The following is a 19,248-nucleotide window of genomic DNA, read 5'->3' as shown; positions in this document are numbered from 1 at the left end:
CTGGGAGTTCCCGTCATGGCACAGTGGTTAACGAATCTGACTAGGAACCACGAGGTTGTGGGTTCGATCCCTGGCCTTGCTCAGTGGGTTAAGGATCCAGAGTTGCCATGAGCTGTGGTGTATGTCGCAGACATGGCTCGGTTCCCTCGTTGCTGTGGCTCTGATGTAGGCTGGTGGCTACGGCTCCGATTAGACCCCTAGCCTGGGAATCTCCATATGCCATGGAAGCGGCCCTAGAAAAGGCAAAAAGACAAAAAAAAAAAAAAGAAAGATAATGAATCTGGCTGTAGAGGTTCCATCAAACAAGCAGTAAAGAGCTGGATGGACTTGAAGTTCATCCACTCTCCCTGATTTTACGCTGTCTCCAGTTATCTATTTGCCATGGAGCCTTGATAAGTTTTATCTCTTGCATATTTTTTTCCAATGTATGGTTTCCTCTTGGGAGTTTAATTACACTTTGTCATGCAAATGCTCTTATATATATACCACAGTCCAATCCTGCTTCTGAAAGAAGACTTAATTTCTTCAGTAGGCAGAAATCTATCACCTCAGCAGAGCTAGGAAAACATCACTCTGCTTCCATCAGAAAGTTATGGCAAGTCTATGGTTCATTCTGTGCTCTGTAGGAACTTAGGAGTATGGGGTGAGAAGCAGGGCTGCGGGCTAACCCATCTCCACCTGAGGGCAAGCTCTGCACCACATGCCCAGCTGGTCTCTAGATGCCCTGGATTCTCTCCTCTGTCTTCAGGCCTCTGTATGAACCAGGTCCTAGGCTTGAAAAATCCTCCCCATTCTGTCTGCCTGAACCTCTGCAATCCTTTGGACTGCCTTCCTTTATGGAAGATCTCATTCCCACTCCACTCAAGAGAGATGAGACAGCCTTCCTGAGAGCTTCTCCTGGGCTTCTCTCTCTCCCCTCTCATCCATCATCTATCCATCCATTCATCCATCCATTGTCTCTTAGCTGTCCATTTATGTGCCAGCATATCAGATGTTGATGGGTCTGCTTGAGGTTTTTCAGAACACATACCCTCTCATCTATGCTCAGCATCCGTCACAGGAACTAGCACACATTTGATGGATGAATAATGAATGGTCAAACAAAGATATGTTCCAAAAAACTGTATTAGTGATTCCTTCTCCTGTTGTGCATCCTATGTGTTTTTTTAAGAGATTAAGCTCTTATAATGGCTTGAATTTATTTCTGGAATGTCTAGTCCTGTCTATTGATTAAATATTTTTTGTTTTAAACTTGATTTTGTACTATCTGGAGAACTGCCACTTTGTTTTAGAATTTGGTACCACAGGAGTTCCCGTCGTGGCGCAGTGGTTAACGAATCCAACTAGGAACCATGAGGTTGCGGGTTCGGTCCCTGCCCTTGCTCAGTGGGTTAACGATCCGGCGTTGCCGTGAGCTGTGGTGTAGGTTGCAGACGCGGCTCGGATCCTGCGTTGCTGTGGCTCTGGCGTAGGCTGGTGGCTACAGCTCCGTTTAGACCCCTAGCCTGGGAACCTCCATATGCCAAGGGAGGGGCCCAAAGAAATAGCAAAAAAAAGACAAAAACAAAAAACAAATCAAAAAAACACTAAAAAAAAAAAGAATTTGGTACCACAGGTCTGACCCTAATACATTAAAATTAAAAAAGTGGCATTTTTCCTCCTCTATTCCACAAAAGGAAAATATAATTGAATAAAGTTTGTGCATGGGCCTTTCCCATCAGGAAAATAATCTAGTTTCTCATTTATGTATTTCTTCTTTTATTTCTCCTATTAGATCTTTGTAATTTCCTTTGACTCTTTTTTTTTTTTTTTTTTTGTCTTTTGAGGCCCACACCCATGACACATGGAGGTTCCCAGGCTAGGGGTCAAATCTGAGCTGTAGCTGATGGCCCACACAATAGCCACAGCAAAGCCCGATCCGAGCCACGTCTGCTACCCACATCCCAGCTCATGACAACGCTGGATCCTTAACCCACTGAGTGAGGCCAGGGATCGAACCCGAAACCTCATGGTTCCTAGTTGGATTTGTTTCTGCTTTGCCATGATGGGAACTCCTTATTTGACTAACTCTTATGCCCCAAGTTGAATTCATACCCTGTATTTAGTGGATTTTATTGCTATTGTAAAAGGATTTTCACTCATCAAATCACAGATGCTCTATGTTGAAAAAGAGTTTAGTGCTTTACTAGAACAGTGATTCTCAAACTTTAGAATGATCTGAAGTGTTCATTAAAAAAATATGGATGGCTAGGCCCCAACCCTCAGAGTTTCTTATTCAGCAGATCCGGGGTGTGGCCTAAAGATCTTGCATTTCTAACAAGTTCCCAGGTGACGCTGACGCTGCTGGTCTTGGGACCACACTTGGTGATTCCCAAACCTAACTGAATATCAGAATCACTGGGTGGGGGTGGGGCACCCATGAAATCTTGCTTCTGGAGGTCTGGGAATTTATCTTCTCTATATTTTTAAAGTTCCCTGGATGATTGTGATGCCCTGCCTGGGTGTGTGCTGCTCAGGTTCACACCTGTCTTTGAGAAGCTCTCTTACTTGCAGACAAGATATTATATATTAAAATGTTAGCTCATCATTGCAGCCAAATGAAATCTTTTTGAGTCTAGATCCTATCATTCTGTGTCTTCTAAGTTGTTGATAAAAATGGTGACAAGGTTCCACAATGAGATATACCTCTCACTCACCAGGATGGCTGCTGTCAAAATAAAACAAAACAACAACAAAACAAAACAGAAAATAACAAGAGTGGGCAGAGATGTAGAGAAATTGGAATACTTCTACCCTGTTGAGATTGTAAAATGGTGCAACATGGAGGTTCATGGAATTTCCTCAAAAAATAAACATAGGAGTTTCCCACTGTGGTGCAGTGGAAATGAATCCAGCTTGTATCCATGAGGATGTGGGTTCGATCCCTGGCCTCGCTCAGTGGGTTAAGTATACGGTGTTGCCATGAGCTGTGGTGTAGGTCTCAGACGTGGCTCAGATCTGGGTTCACTGTGGCTGTGGTGTAGGCCAGCAGCTGCAGCTCCAATTCAACCCCTGGCCTGGGAACTTCCATATCCTACAAGTGTGCCCCCTGCCCCGAAAAAAGAAGATCATTCTTTACCAATTCAACAATTGGTAAATTGTTTCTAATGCTTTTTCTAAAATAAAAATTAGACTGTGTTATTTCCTTACTTAAAACACCTCGATGACTTCCATTGCTTAAGGAAGTGGTTTCAAACTGTGCTCCTCAGAGAGCTGGGGGTCTCCTGGAGCCAATGTGGGGACAACACATATTGCCCACTCACTGTGGGCAGGTGTTCTCTTAAGAGCTCTGCATGCATTATCTCAGTTAATCCTCACAAGAGCTTCTGAGAGGTGAGGAAGAAGCGACTCAGAAAGGACAAGCGTCTTAACCATGGTCACACAGCCTGGAAGTGGGGTCTGTCACAGTGCCTAGGGATGAGGCTAAATATGCTTCCCCATTGTCTTCTCCTAACACTAGACTATCCTCTTCCTGGGTCTTCTTACTCAAAACATCACTTTTGAAAATCTTTTTTGGGGGGTTGCCATGGAGAGGAGCAGTGGTAATAGTGGAAATCTATCACAAGCCTCAGACACAAATTATGGCTTATCACAACTTATGAAAGTTATAATGCATTTCGTTGACAAATAATAGCAATTTGTGTTGGTACCACAGCACTTTTATTAATTATGAGTCATTAGCATTTGCTTATAAGACGGGAAAAGACAGGTGTTATCTTCTCCCTTTTACAGATTTGGAAAATGAGGCCAGAACAACTGAATGGCTTATTTAAAGTCATTCAATGAACTTCAGAGCTAGAAAAGAAAATTCACCAGTACCTAGGAACCCAAGAAGTTTCTTTTATAATGTATTATCAGAGGAAAAAAAGTTTTGTTTTGTTTTGCTTTTCCCCTTGAGGAACTGGAATGTTTTCTCCTTTCTGGTTTTAAAGTAAACTAACTTACTGTGTTTCTCTTTTCACCCTCAAATTTGCTACCCGATCACTGCAGCTCTGTTATTCTTCATAATCAGCATGTTTGCTTCTCCCTCTTCTACTTAGTGCTGATTTGCTGGTTCTATTGTCTTAACTTTCATGTTTATGTTACCTTTGTTGGAACCTGCCTCAAATCCTTATCTGAAAGAGGGAGGCTATGAATAAATGAGTGTGTGAGGGAATGAAAGGCTAGTTAGCCAGGATGCCCAGCTCAGAGTGCTTTGTCTTCAGAATTCACCATAATTGACTCCAAGTTTTAAGATAACATAAAGCATTTTGGGGGGAACTGAGTTTAGGGGAATTCAGACAAGGAGATGGCAGGACTCTGAAGGGACATCAAAGTCTGGTAAACATCACAGGAGCTGGGAGGGGACTTGCCCGTACTTGATGAGTTCCACACTTTCTCTGGTTGAATCCTCACCTCAACTCTGGGAGGCAGGTTTTGACTCCCCCTTTTAATACAGATGGGGAAAATGAGGCACAGAGACGTTTAGGAGCTCACCCGAGGTTACAAAACCAGCTTAAGGTGGTGCCTGGAACAGAGCCAAAGCTTTTTCACAAAGGTCAGAGCCAAAGCTTTTTCAGACCAGACCTTATGGTCTCCAAATCAAAATCATCTGAAAGGTTTCCCAAGCAGTCACAAGATGCCAACTTGTGGTCCATATATATGGGGCAGGGAAGACAGCAAAGATTGAATGTATGTGAATGAGAATGCCTACCCCTTTCTCCCAGACAGTGGGGCCTCCCCACAGCACAGAGATCCTACCTTTCTCACAGTAGGGCTCCCCATCTTCCATGTGGAAGAGGCTATTCCCGAAGGGCTTCTTGCAGGCTGCACAGACAAAGCAGGTGGTGTGCCATGTCTGTCTCAAGGCGTGCATCACTTCCTGGGGAAAAGAGCCTCAGCTTAGGACAGAAAGGTCCAATGGGGAGAAGGAAGCAGGCCTGACTTCCCTACCAGGCCCTGGCCACTGCCAGAGCATCTCTCCTAGAGCAGGGCAGGAAGGCCCAGGAAGTGGGCCTTGGACATGCCAAGAAAGGCTACAGGTGGCAGAGGAGGGACTTATCCAGTGCTTGCTGGGTGCCAGCTTCTGTGTGTACTCACGTAAGCTATGATGCTTAACCTCCCATCAAATCTGGGAGGGAGGTACTGCTTGTTACTGCCACTTTACCAAATGGGCATTGAAGGTCAAAGCCACATGTGGTTCAGGGCCACAGGAGGGTGCATGGTGAGGTCTGGCTTTGCAGAAGCTCCACCACCACTTTAAACTCTGTGGTCCCAGGATGTAATCATCTCTCACTCAGTTCATTTGTTCCCTAGATCATTGGTGGCAAACTAACTTCCTTCCAGGATAGAAATGGAGTTGTTCTTGCTCTGTAGCAAAGCAACTTCTTGGCTTCCAAAGGGGACCCACAACCTCGAGGAGGAGGAGAGATTGGCTGGAAAAAAGATAAGGATCAGGGAATTCCCATTGTGGCACAGCGGAAACAAATCCAACTAGTTTCCACGAGGATGCCGGTTTGATCCCTGGCCTTGCCTAGTGGATTGGGGATCCAGCATTGCTGTCAGCTATGGTGTAGGCTGCAGATGAGGCTTGGATCCTGCATTGTTATGGCTGGGGTGTAGGCCAGCAGCTATAGCTCCGATTCAACCCCTAGCCTGGGAACCTCCATATGCTGTGGGTGCAGCTCTAAAAAAAGAAAAAGAAAAAGAAAAAAAAAAAAAAAAAAAAAAAAAAGCTAATGGTCAAAGGAGAGGAACGTTGCCCACTTACCCCCATGATTTTGGTGTTGCACTTGGCACAGACTGGGGCGAAGAACTGCTCATAACACCGCTCACAGTAAACATTGTTCTGCTCCTCCACAAAGCATACATCTGCCAGGGAGGTCTTGCAGTAGGCACAGTTGAACTCTTCTGGGTGCCAGGAGCGGCCCATGGCTACCAGAAAGGGGCCCCTGAAGAAGCAGAGAACAGTACCTCCTAAGGCAGCCCCCAAAATTTAAGGAGATATTTCAAAACCTCCAATAACATTCATACTTTGACCCTGTAACCCTGACTTTTGTGACTGTTCTAATGAAATAACGTGAAATTCAGATAAAGCAAAAAGATGCTCACTGCTGCATGCTTACAATAAAGAGAAAATGGGAAGCAACTCAAACATCCACTAGTAGGGGACCATGTAAGTGTACCATGGAATATTCAATTGACTATTGATAATTATAATAAGAAGAGCAATGACAACGGTGCTGATGGCTAGCACTTATTAAGCGTTCACTCTGTGCCAGGCACTACTCAAGAAGAAATTTGCATTTATTAATATGCTTAATTCTCACAACAATCCTATGAAGCAGGTACTATTATGATACCCTTTTTCTGATAAGGAAGCTGAGGCACAGAGAGGTTAAATTGTTCAAGGCTATAGGACTACAGGCCCAGGACACAAATCTGGTTCCAGAATAGTACTCATAACAGTGGAAATGCTTTATGTTTTAGTTTTCACTTTTCGGAATTTTCTAATTCTTTTCTAATAAGTATATTCTCTCTAATGATACTTTGTTTTTAAATGAAAGTATACTGTTTACATATATCAGTTTGGCCCCCACACACATGCACATACTATAAACATACTGTATCCAAACAAGCCCCACCCATGATCCTTGGCTTCTACACATGAAATGACTTGTTTTCCTTTTAGTGTGGCAGATGCCCACCAAAGCCCTGAGCAGCATGGGCCTGTCTGTGGAAAGACCCAGAAGCAACCCTAAAGGAAAGCTGGGTCAAACCAGCACTGTCTGCCAGCTTGCAACATGCCCAATAAACCTACCAGCCAGACCTGAGATTCTCAGAACCCAGCCTTAGCCTGAGGGGATGGAGCTGGCACAGGCACTGCGCTGAGAGCTTCACCCACTTACCTCATGGAATTCTCCCAACTTCCCAGGGATGTGCGTGTCCCATAGGTATGGAAGCTAAACCTCAGAGAGGGTCAGACCAGAAGGTGTCAGACCACCAGCCTCAGGTCTGCCCTGCACGCAGTCCTCTCCCTACACCTGCCCTCCCATCCCCCTATCTTCCCAGCGCCCCAGCCAGGGGAAACAGCGGATCTTACCGGATGATGCTGTTGCAGTGGCCACAGAGCGGAGTCCGGCTGCTGGCTGGGAAGCGCTCGGCCCTCTGGACAGTACCCCTGGCAAGGGGGGACACCTGGGGACCCTGCAGCGGTGGGGTATAGGCAGGGGCCCCTCGGGGCAGGCTCTGCTTGCTGATGGAGGTGGTGCTTTTGCCCGGGGCAAACTTCTGAGAGAAGCTGTCATCTGTCACCCATGGGGGGCGGCTGGCAGACTCCGCAGGGCCCCCACTGTAGGGCGTGGGGTTATAGCTTGGGGCTGGTGAGGGGTATAGGCTGGTGCAGGTGAGGGGGAGTAGGTGGGGGCAGGGGAGGGGGTGTAGGCAGGGGCAGGGGAAGGGGTGTAGGGGGTGGGACTGTAATTGGCCCCTGGGGATGGGCTGTAGGTAGATGCAGGCACTGCAAGCCAAAAATACCCAAAGAAACAAGTGTCAGGAATTCATTTCTCCCAACTTCCTCCACACCCAGCCAGAGAACTGTAAAAGACAAGTTTAATATTAGAGCAGCCCAGTTCCAATTTTTGCAGGAGACACATCCCTGCACTTCTTGATGGCCTCAATTTGAATTTGCAGCAGGGAGCCAAGGGAGATAAAGAGTCATCAGAGCAGAGCCCTGGGAGCTTGGACAGGGCTGGGAAGGAATAGAGCTAAAAATATCTGCAGCTGTGTGGGGTGGGGCAGTCAGGCCTTGGCTGCTAGAGGCCTGCAAGAGAAGGCAGTGGGGGGCAGGGGGTGCCGGGCAAGGTTCATATCTGGATCCCCTCGGCTGGGAAGAGGGTGGAAGTGGGTCAGCCTTGGCCTTGACTAGAAGATGCTTTCGGTTGCACTCTGACCAGTGATTTGACATCTGAAATGCCTCAGTGGCATGCATTTGCTGAGCCTGGACTGAGTCCAGCCTTCCAGATGACCACGCAGTTAGGTTTTCAAGTTCAGGTTTCAGGTTTCTTGGCTTGACTTATACTGGGGGGGGGGGGGGGACACACAGTATTTTGGTTTGACTCAGGGTTGAGGGGTCTTGAAGGAGTCATTCAGAGGGGACCTGGGTACAGATGCTGGGGTGACCCAGCCCAGGCCTAGCTGCTCCCTCAGCCTGTGACTGCCTCTGGGGGACCCAAGCTCCCCTACATTACTGTGGTGGAAACTGAGAGTGTGTCTGATACTGTGTAGAGGTTACGGAAGAAACCGAGGGCAGGAGGAGAATGCACTGTCCCACTTCTGGAACTCCCTTCTCCAGCTCACTGAGAGCTGAACACCTTTTTAGGGCAGCAACACAAAGAGGCATAGCAGCTGCTCACTCAAAGCTGTCCCAGGCCTGGGCCCTCAAAACCCAGACTTCTAAGTTCTGCTGCCTCCCATTGCAAACCCTACCTGGGGCAGACCCAGCTGCATCTGGCACACATGGTCCTGCCAGCTTCCCCTTCTAGGGAGGGCAGATCCAGAAGTCTCTCCTCATCTCCCAGTCTGCTCCTCTGGAAAGAGGCCTCATTGTCCCCACCTGATTCTTGAGTCTGGCCTGGTGAAGAGCCTATGCTGAGGCAGCTCCTGTCAGGCTCCAGCTTAGAAAGGAGGGTCGGTTATTTTCAGGGCAAAAAGTCCTGGCCTGGCCTCTGGTCTCTCCCACCTGGTTCCCCGGGTCTACCTTCGATGGCCTGTGGCTTGCTGCTCCAACTCTACTACCTTCTACTCCCAGATGACTGGCTGTTCAGAGTTGGGTAACTTGGAAACCCCAGTGCTGGGAATGCATAGGGTCCAGGCCTGTGCCACTGAAACCATCCTGGGAGTGTTGCTGGTTTCCAAAGGTAAAACCTTCTCAGAAGGAATCTTCTGTCCACTTACTAAGAGGCACATAACAACAGGTCATCTGGGTTAGTTCTTTTTACAGCTGAGGTCACTGAAGCTCAGACAGAGACAGTAAGTGGCAGAGTCTCCAAAATCATTCTATCACCTCAAGCTGCCTCTGTAAAAAACATCATTCCAATTTCCAGAAGATCTGGGTGCACCATGTTATGGAGGTGTAACTACCAAGCTGGAGGAGACCCCAGGCTCTGGTGTGTAGCACAGCCATTGTTCAGGTTCCAGCTCCTACCACATCCTGGCTGTGTCCTTGGGCAAGTTCCTTAACATCTCTAGGCCTGAATTTCCTTGTCTAAAAATGGCAGTAGTAATCGTTAGTACCTCACAGGGTTGTCATGAGGATTAAGGGAGATAAGAACTACTTAGTACCTGGCACTGTGCATGTGTCACTAAATGTTAGTGAGGATGGTGAGGAGAGTGACTCCTGGGTCTCATGGTCCAGATGAACTGTCAGCTCATCTTAGCCTGATGGTCCCCTGAGGAGCCCAGCTCAGGGAGACTATAGGATATAGGGAGGGGGAGATGTGACACTCTGAAGTCAGGTGAACTGGGACTGAGTCTACTTATCAGTGATGCTAAGTATGACACCCCTGCCTGCCTCACAGGGTGGGTGCCTACCCATGCATTTTGTAAACTTGTGAAGCCCATATTTGAAATGTTGTCACCCTCCCTAACAGCATGGCATAGCTGCAAAGTGCCCAGAGCAGAGGGTCTCAGTGTGCTGGGGGAGGAGTGATGAAAAGAGGAAGAGGGGCTTCATCCCTCGCTGTTATGAATAGTGGGGTTCTGCACAAGATTTTTTATTTCCTTTTTTTGTAAAGTGGGGGACCTCTGCTAAATGGGATTATGAATGAGAGCCCTAATTCTGTGTCATCCAATACACAGCCCTACGTGGCTATTAAGCACCTGAAATGAAACTAGTCCTAATTAATATGGGCTGTAAATATAAAACACACACCAGAATTCAAAGATGGTACAAGAAAGGAAAATACCTCATTAATCATTTTTTTGTTTGTTTTTAAGGCTGCACTTGCAGCATATGGAAATTTCCCGGGCTAGGGGTTGAACTGGAACTGCAGTTGCCATCCTACACCACAGCCACAGCAATGCCAGATCCTTGATCCACTGAGTGAGGCCAGGGATCGAACCCACATCTTCATGGATACTAGTCGGGTTCTTAACCCACTGAGCCACAATGGGAACTCTGGTTTATTAAACTTCCCATTTCACTAATAATTTTATATTGTTTATACATTGAAATGGTATTTTGAATATACTGAGTTAGATAAAATACATTGCAATTAATTTCACCTGCTTCTTTTTACTTTTTTAAAAATGTAGCTACTAGAAAATGTATTGTCACTGGACAGTGCTGTCCTAATCAGGACAACGGTTACCAAGTACTGACTGCTTTCAAGTGCCAGGCCCTTGTATTATTTCAGGTAATATTCCATGCAATCCAATGAGGCAGATAGTATTTTCAAGTCATTTCACAGATGAGGAATTGAGGCTTGGAGAGCTTAGGTGACTCCCTCAAAGTTGTAGAGCTAGTGAACCATCTAGCTGAATCTGGAGCTCAGGCAGCAGGACTCAATTCCAGATTCCCTGCTTAACCACTCCCTAGGCAGCAAAACAGGCTTTAGCAAGCTCTTTCCACATCTGGCCCTTGCCCACTTTTCCAGCTTCCCTCCAGTAATACTAACCCTATTCTCTCTGCCTGGCAGCCATTCTCTTCCCTCCTCTGGGAAGACTTCCAGACTCCATGATCAACCCCCCCTTCTCTAAACCCCCACAGCACAAAGGTCTAAGCAGGTCAGAAGCATGCTGGTATCTGGGCCCCGGTGGGCTGCATCTTGGCCCCCAGGTAACTACTCCCCTAACCCCCTCCAGCTAAAGTCCTTTCCTTATTCGAGGAGGACCGGGCGGGCAGCTCCTCTCTGCCATAGCACCGCGTCCCAGGTGAGGATGGGGGCGCGGGGATACTGCTTCACAGCTCCAGCCCTTCACCTGGCTGGCCATACCATCCCCGACGTGCCCGGAGAGATCTGATATCCCATCTCAGAGCCCGGGGCTGTTGCTATTTCTGCTTGACGGAATGAAGCCCGTCCAAATTAGAAGGTGATATTTCATCTCTAATTGGCGAGTTCAAAAGGCCCCTATCACACTCGGCGGCTTAGGAATATGTAATTAAACAAGGTGATTTCTGACTCATTCCAGGTTGTGCCCGGCTCCCGAGAACAGCCGGCCCCCGCCTGGCCCGCGGGCCTACGTAGCCTCCTCCGGCCTGCGCCAGGCCCCTCCGCCCACAGCCCCCTCCCGAGCCCCAGGTGCTCCAGGGAGCGGCCGCCCAGCCTCGGCGCCGGCGATAAGATCCCACTGCGAACGCCACCCTCGGACCGGAGGAGCCCTCGCCGGGGCTGCGGCCCAGGCCGCACGCGGGCTCCCCGCCCTCTCCGGGGCCAGGAGCTGCAGAGGAGAACAGCGGAGGGGGCCCAAGTCCACGATCCCGGTTTCTCCCCGGGCCGCCTGCCAGCCTCCCCAGGACCCCATCCCCAGGAGAGGGATGCGGAGGAGGGGCGGAGGCAGGCCAGTTCCGGCGCGCGCCTGTCGGGCCACCTCCTTCCCTCTGGGCAAGAATGAGTTAACGTCTGCAAGGCCTGGGAACTCTGCAGAGGCCCGCAGCGCCGGGGCTCCGGCACGTCTCGCCGGCCTGGGCTCCATCCCCGGAAGGAGGAGAGGGGCGACCGACAGGCCAGAAGGTGCGCTCCCCTGGTGCCGTGCCGCCCCCTGGCGGGCCTGCGAAGGAGAGCCGGCGGCGGAGGCGGCGGCGCCGAAGCTGGGGACCCGCCCCGGAAGATGCCCAGAAGGACCCGCCTGGCCCCGAAGCCCAGGCCGGGGCGGAAATCCCCTCCCTGCACCCGGAATCCCTACTCCACCCGCCGCCGCTGCTCATCCAAACTCCTTTACACACTCCCTCCTGTGCTCCCCATCTCCGCAGGGCAGCTGCTTCCTCCAGCGCCATATGGGATTTTTTTTTTTTTTTTTTTAAACCACTTCAGCCCTCTGCAAATTGCTCCCTAAGCCTGTGCATTTTTAACCTCAGAACTTTGTGTCCCTGGCTCTGAAGGGTCAGAGAACGCACCTCCTGTGTGCCAAACACTGTGCTGGGTGCTTCATTTCATCCTTAGAGCACCAAGTGTACATAATACCATGCCTATTTTTCAAATGAGGACATTCAGGCACCAAAGAGATGAAGTACTTTGCCCTAGATAGCAGAGGGGGCCCTGGCATAGTCTGATGCCAAAGCCGCTCCTACCATTCCTTCTCTACATTGCTGTCAGAGTGCATTTTGTAAAATAAAGGGCTGATCATGGTTTCTCTGCCCTACACATAAAGTCAGCTCCCTAAAGCAAGGCCCTTCCCGCCTCAGTTCCTGTCTTATCACCCCTTAGGTTCATGGAGCAGGGTTGCAAGCCAGCCTGAGAATTGCCCTCAAGCTCTGGGAAGAGGCCAGACTTTACCTAGAAAAAGGGGGACAAAGGCTGAGCTTTCCTGCTTGCAGTGATGAGAAAAGACCAGAGCAATGGGACAGTCAGCCAGCAAGGCCAGCCACGGGCAGACCCAGTGCAGGCCACTCTCTTGCCTGTCATGTGTGTTCTCTATGCCTTGAGTTAGCCTGTCCCAGCTGAGGAAACCAAAGACCAGACAGGTGGGCAGCTTCACAACGTGATGCAGTAGGACTGTCCAAATTCCCTAGCATTTTTGTTATTGCTATGTGTCCTCTGGTTTGAGCCATACCCAAAGTTCTGGAGAACAAGCCCCTCCCCTTCTAAACCCCTCTCTTCCTCACCTGGAGCCTGGAAATCCCCAGCCATGAATGTCTTCTTCCTGAGAGCTGGAAGGCTCTATCCCTGCCTGGCACTGCTCACCTGTCTCCCCAGCACTAGAAGCAGCTTCCATGGGGTTCTGGCCCACAAACGGAGGAAAGGCTGAACCTCATTAACAGAGCCTCACTAACCACCATCTTCTGGGGGCTGGGGATGTGGCTTTGGAGCTGACCCTGAAGCCCATGCCCAGGCTAGACAGTCTTCTCTCCCACTCTGCTTCTCACCTGGCTGGTAGACAGAAGGCCGGATGCTGGCAGTGGTGACAACCCTGGGCTTGGGTGCAGGGGCAGCTGGGGCCTCGCTGTATGTATGGGCGGCAGGTGCTGGAGAGGTGGCCACAGCAGGACTGTAGGCAGAGGCCTGGGGCCTGGAACCAAGGGGGGAAGAGTTAGTAGAGTTAGTGATAGCCCCACTACCCAGGACGTGGGGCCTGGAGCCATGACAGGCTGGCTCCCTGACCTTTAAGGAGGCCCTATAAGGAGGAAACCTGACAGAGAAGTCCCTGGAGAGCAGCCACAAGCTGTGAAGACCACACATGGAGGTCTTAGAGGGAAGGAAGCTGCTTCTTGGGTGCTAGTGTTGGTGGGTCTGGTTAGGGCAGCAGAAACACCTTGAGAAAGAAATTACTGGTACTGCTGTCTTAGGAGAGGGGGAGGAAAGTCACCATCCAGACAGGAGGACACATGGAGAGACCCCCCGCCCAGGACAGGGGAGGGGAGCAGAGGCAGGAGAGGTGGAGATGGTCAGGGGTACTCCAGTCCCTCCATCTCTTGACCTTCTGAGACACCTCACAGCCTCAGACCACCTGGCCTTCTCCCCCTCTGCCTTTCTATTGTTGCTGGAGGGAACAGCAAAGTCTCAGGTTTCCAGGTAAGCGTGCTCCGGGAAGGGCTCATGGGAAGTCAGGAGACCCTCCAACCCCCACCCCCTCCAATCCACACACACACAGGCTTCCCTTCCATATAGAATTCCTGTTGCCTCCCACTGGGTTAGCTGCCAAGAGGCTTAAAGCAACCTTTTCCCACTTGTGACCCAGGGACAATGGGACCAAAGAGATGAAAAAAAAAGTCTAAGTCCCAAGTCATTGCCCTCAGGAATTTTGGTGCTTGGCCTCTTTCTTAGAGAGCTAAACTCCCAGAACTCCTGCAGTTAAGCAGCCTGTTTAACTTTGTCTGATCCAGTGTTTCCCAATTCCATTTGTCTGTGAAACTTTTTCTTTTTTTCATTTAAAACTAACATATACCTTATAGAACACATCCCTGGTTTCTCCCTGCATATTTCACATCCTAACAGGGACCACATGAACATACCCAGGGCAAACGGGTCATGGACGGGGGTGCTAGAGAAGTGAGCCCTTGGAAATATGCTGCCCCCTGCCTGCCCATGGCTTCCTGCTTTCCTTCTACCTGCTGCTCACAGGCCCAGGCCCTGCCCATCTCTGCTGGGCAGAGTCATAGGACAAGGGAGTACCTTCCTCTCTAGGGATCCAGAGAAAGTTGCCCTGAGCTAAGAACCCACCACCATACTCAAGTGGAGCCAGAAGGGCCTGTGTGCTGCCCCAGACAGCGCAGAGGTAGCATGAGCCTCAGAGAGCCAGTGTCTCAGACATGGGGGTGGGGTGCAGACTTGCCCTACCAAGCTACTGTGTTTCTGGTTGAATGAGGACATTGTCTCCCCTCCCAGGGCCTGTCTGCCCTTCTCTGATACATCCCTATTAAGACCAACAGGAACCTCAATGGAAGAGAAAGAGGCTATGTCCAAGGGGTGCTCTGCTTTGACTGTGGTGGGGAAGGCCAAGGGTCAATGGGTCCCAGCCAGATTCTCCCACCAGTGGAGGATCCTTTCCCAGCATCCCAGGAGCTATAGGTATTGCGTCAAGGATTGGTACTGGGGGAGCAAGCAGAGGCTTAAGATTCAGCAAAAATTCTGAGGCCATGCCAGGTGTCCACTTGCCTCACACTGGCTCCCTCTAGTTCCATCCCAGCCCCTGTGTAAGGAGGGAAGGTCGCTGGACCCAGAACTGGTGCTCTGAATCCTTCTGCTCCAGTCTGATGCTGGGAGAGGTCCTCCTTCACCCTCCACCCAGACCTCATACCTCTTTGCAAGGCAAAGTGGAGGAAGGGCTTTCCTGGCTGAGGGAGTCCAAAGGGGCCTGGAGTGTGGTCCAGGAGCCTGCCCTTGAGTAGGGCTGGGCCCCAGGGAAGAGGCTAGATTGTTCATGGAGCCCAGCAGCTAGAGCCCCCACTTCAAACTGGGGAGGCAGCTTCCCACTTGACAAGAGGGACATTCTTACCCTCCACAGAGCTTCCTCTTTGTATGGGAAGCAAGACCCTTACCTGAAGAGATTCTGGTGTGTGGAAGGGAAACAGCTTGCTGAGGGAACCCAGAAAGCTGAGATGTGATGACCCCTGGAAGCCTGGGCCAGGCTCTCCCTTGGCACTAGAGTTGGGCTAGGGAAAGGCTGTGCTGGCACCACCTGGGTCACTATGAAGCCCAGGGGTAGAGGTGCCTCACACAGGCCACTTTGCCCACCCTTCATGGGCCTCAGGCTGCAGCAGGGAACTATGCACCCTGACCTAAAGGTCTGTTCTTTCCAGCAAAATCCTGGGAGGGGCATGTGGAGTCTGGGAAAGCTAGCTCTGACACCCAAAACCAACTTGGCCACTCCATAGAGCTCAGAATAAGCTAGGCCTGCTGGGCCTGTTACACTGCCTGGCCACTCCAGAAGGACCTGTCCACCCTGTCCCCTGCCTCCCTGCACCCTTTTCAACACCCCCACCCCTACCTTTGCTGAGTATCCACAAGGGCAGGCAGGAAGGCAGTAACCTGTAGCACTTGAGAGCATTTTACATGTTAAGTGTTTTATGTACCCTTTTTCTAACCCAACCCTATAAATAAGTCATTGCATTAAGCGTCTTAGCAGATAAGGAAACTGAGGTTCAGAATAATTAAGTCACTTTCTGAAGGTTACACATAGTAAGTGGTAGAGCAGAGATGTAAAATCCTACTCCACCAGGTGCCTCTGTTGTTAGCACGCTTCTCCATTAGGAGAAGAGACGGAAAGGGATGAGGGCAAGGTAGTTGCTAAACGCGGAATCAAATCTGACCCCCTTCAGTGCCCAGGTCAATGCTCCCTCCTCCACAGAGGCTTCTTTGGTTTCCTTTCTTTCTTTGTAATCTCTGCTCCAGGAACTCAGACTTTCCACACAACCTCCCTTTGGTTATCTAACTGTGTGTGTGTGTGTGTGTGTGTGTGTGTGTGTGTGTGTGTGTGCGCGCGCGCGCGCACGTGCCCGTGTCTTTTTCCTCTCTCCCTAGAGCAAGTACCCCTGGGGCAGGGTGACACATCCCTGCCTCTGTCCTCAGCCATGCACAGGGTGCTCCCCTGAAATGCATCCTAGCTTCCCCTTCACTCTCAGCACCAAGCAGTGCTGAGCCTTGGCTTCCCCAGGGTGCTTGGGGTCCTAACCACTTTGGATGGGCCTTTCTGAGGGACATGCTGGACACAGCTGCTGACAGATGGACCCACGGAGAGGCTTTTCCTGCCTCCCTTCCCAGCCAGAACCTGCCAGCTAGTTACCTTGGACTGTCCGCAGGGCTTGAGGCAGGGGCTGCGGCAGAGGCGGTGGCAGTATGGGCAGCGGCTGTGGCCAGGGGTGGCGAGGCTGTGCTGGGAGAAGCAGCAGCAGGCGGCTGGGCAGAAGCGGGCAGCAGCGGGGTGGCGGCCTGGCTGGTGCATACTGGAGCATGCTCAATAGGGGTGCTAATGAGGTGACCGAGAAAGATAACAGGTCAAGGGTGCCCCTCTGCAGGACGTGGGGGTGGCTGCCAACAGAGGCAGGCTGGGCTGAAGGTACTGGCCTTACTGCAAACAGTGCAGGTTCTTCCAGAAAACCTGTCCCCAGGCTCAGGGGAAGAGCAGCCCCACCCAGGACCCCAAGAGAGAAGGGCTCGGATCACAGGGAGGATCACGGCAACATCAAAAATCACCTCAAACCTAGTGACATTCCCCTGTTCCCCATTTGGGTATACTTCCTAATTTGTCTTTCTCAACATGTATTATAAAAACACAGTGTGTGGAGTTCTCCTGTGGCGCAGTGAGTTAAGTATCCAGCGTTGTCACTGCAGTCAGGTCGCTGCTGTGGTGTGGGTTTGATCCCTGACCTGGGAACTTCCCCATGTTGTGGGCACGGCCAAAATAATAATAATGATGATGATAACAATAATAATGACAATAATAATAATAAAACCACAGTATGGTTGAAAAGTAAACTGAATTATCAACCAAAGTTTCTCTCCCATCCTGTTTTCCTCTTTCTTTCCCCATTTAGTCAGAGGCATGTATTGCCTTTGAGAAAGGATAATACAATGGAAAAGGCAGAGATAAGGTATTTTGTTGTCAGGATTTAAGCTCTGGAGTGGTAAGAGCCTGGGCTTTAAGCTGCAAAGGACTCAGGGTGCTGATGATACATTTGGAAGATGGCAAAAGCTACCATGCCAGGCAGATCAAGGTCATCTGGACCAGAAAGGGGGCAATGTGGTACCAGGGTATTCGGGAATAGAGGCAGTTGTGCCCCTTCCCTGGGTAAACCCTGGGGATATGACAGGATCCAGCACGCCCTAAACCCATGCCCATGGTGAAGAGGGAGGCAGGCATACAGCCCAAAGATCTGCAAGCCATCCTGTGGCCTGGGGGCTGAACACAGTTTCCCACACACTTGAGAGTGACATAGATGTGGTCCTGAGCACTTGCACACCTGAAAGTCCCTATAATTGGGAACATGAGAGATGCCACTATGCCAGTGTGGACCAGTGTGAGCAGACAGGACAGGGATATCCCAGCAGATGCCAACACAGCTAGACCGTGATCAAAGACCAATTGCCCAGACTCCCCACCCCACCCACCTTGGCATTCTGTAAGCCCCTCTCCCCTAAAATCGCTCCAGGCAAGAGAGGAGCATCAGAGCCTGGGTCAATGGGATTAGATTTCTGCCATCTATAAAATGGACAGAGAATAAAAATTAAGTTGTAGGCAAGCAAAAAATGTACATTCTTTGCTCACTTGGGTTGTTGATTAAGATTTGTACTTGCTACAATGGCAACAGATACTGCAACTCCTGCAGGTGTGAATGACTTTCTTCCTGCTATGAAATTTATTGACCTCGTACTATGTGCCAGGCCTATGTCTTTATATCCTCACAAAAACCTTCTGCTCTGGGTATTATCAATTCTTTTTAATAGGTGAGGGAATGGAGACTGAGCTCAACTGCTTGAGCTCCTATAACTTACAGTAGTGGCCACAGGATCTGACTAAAAAGCATGTGGATTAGAAGCTTTATCCAGTACCTCAAGGGGCCCCTCATAAAAGAAGAACTTCTTGCAGTCAGTCAAGCAGGATCCTTCCCTAACAAAAGGTACTCTCCTCATTGGGAGATTGGTATCAAGATCCTCATTTTATTGATGAGGAACCTGAGGTCCAGAAAGATTGAATCTCTGCTAAAACATCACATGGCTGCCAAGTGGCAGCGATGGATGTGATCCCTAACCACGGCAACGCTTCTCAGGCTTCAATACACAGGCAAGTTGCCTGGGAATCTTGTTAAATGCAGCTTCTGGCTGAGTAGGTGTGGAGCAGGGCTGAGAGTCTACATTTCTAACAAGCTCCCAGGTGATGCTGATGTGGCTGGTGTATGAACCACGCTTTGAGTAGCAAAACACTATAGAGATCTGTCCCAGATAGGAATGCCAGGGTGCCATGAGCTATTCAACAAAGCATCACGATGTGCTCTCCTCCATTCAGCGAGGTGTATGATAGAGAAAGGCATGAGACAGCATGAGAGGGTTGGACAAGAGGTAAGGTTGTGGGTTGACCACCCCACAGGAGGGAGCACCATTCTTCTCTGTGACTGCACAGGAAGCATCTAGGATGGACAAGGGCAGTGGCCATGCCCTGTCCAGCCCTTTCCTGACTTCGTGCTTCAGAGAGGAGGCTTCAGGCAGCCCATCTCTCAGGCCTATGGAAGTGCCCAGCCCTGGCCCTTCCATGAGGCCACCCATCCACCTTGGTGAAAGAAATGGGCTTTTAAGCCAGGCCTGTGAAGTGGCTGCCTCAGAGAAGTAGCTTCAGGCCCTGATACCATACCGCTAAGCTGACTGCTCAGACCCCCACAGCATGGGCAGGTATGGCCTAGGAAGATCCTGGCTAAAACAGAACACCACGTCTCCTTTATCTGTTTCTCCCTGATCCTGCCACATGTTTCCAGTGGGCTTCTGGGAACTGAGGACCCTGCATGGAAAAGCAGTCGTGAAAATACCCAGGCTGGGTAAAGTGTTCTGCAGGGCAAACAGGAAATTGGCTCTGCCTGTCCCC

General features: G+C 50.2%; 1 protein-coding gene across 1 annotated transcript in view; it reads right to left on the bottom strand.

The window, feature by feature from the left end:
• Positions 1–19,248, bottom strand: part of LDB3 (LIM domain binding 3) — a 61,289-nt gene that overhangs the window by 9,997 nt on the left and 32,044 nt on the right. Inside the window, 5 exon segments of the mRNA XM_005657425.3 lie at positions 4,780–4,900; positions 5,789–5,969; positions 7,121–7,403; positions 7,406–7,537; positions 13,103–13,245. Coding sequence (XP_005657482.2) covers positions 4,780–4,900; positions 5,789–5,969; positions 7,121–7,403; positions 7,406–7,537; positions 13,103–13,245 — 860 coding nt within the window.

Source organism: Sus scrofa, chromosome 14 (genome assembly GCF_000003025.6).
Source record: "Sus scrofa isolate TJ Tabasco breed Duroc chromosome 14, Sscrofa11.1, whole genome shotgun sequence".
Lineage (NCBI taxonomy): Eukaryota > Metazoa > Chordata > Mammalia > Artiodactyla > Suidae > Sus > Sus scrofa.
Note: the sequence above shows the minus strand (reverse complement) of the source record. Positions and strands in the feature narration are given on the sequence as shown.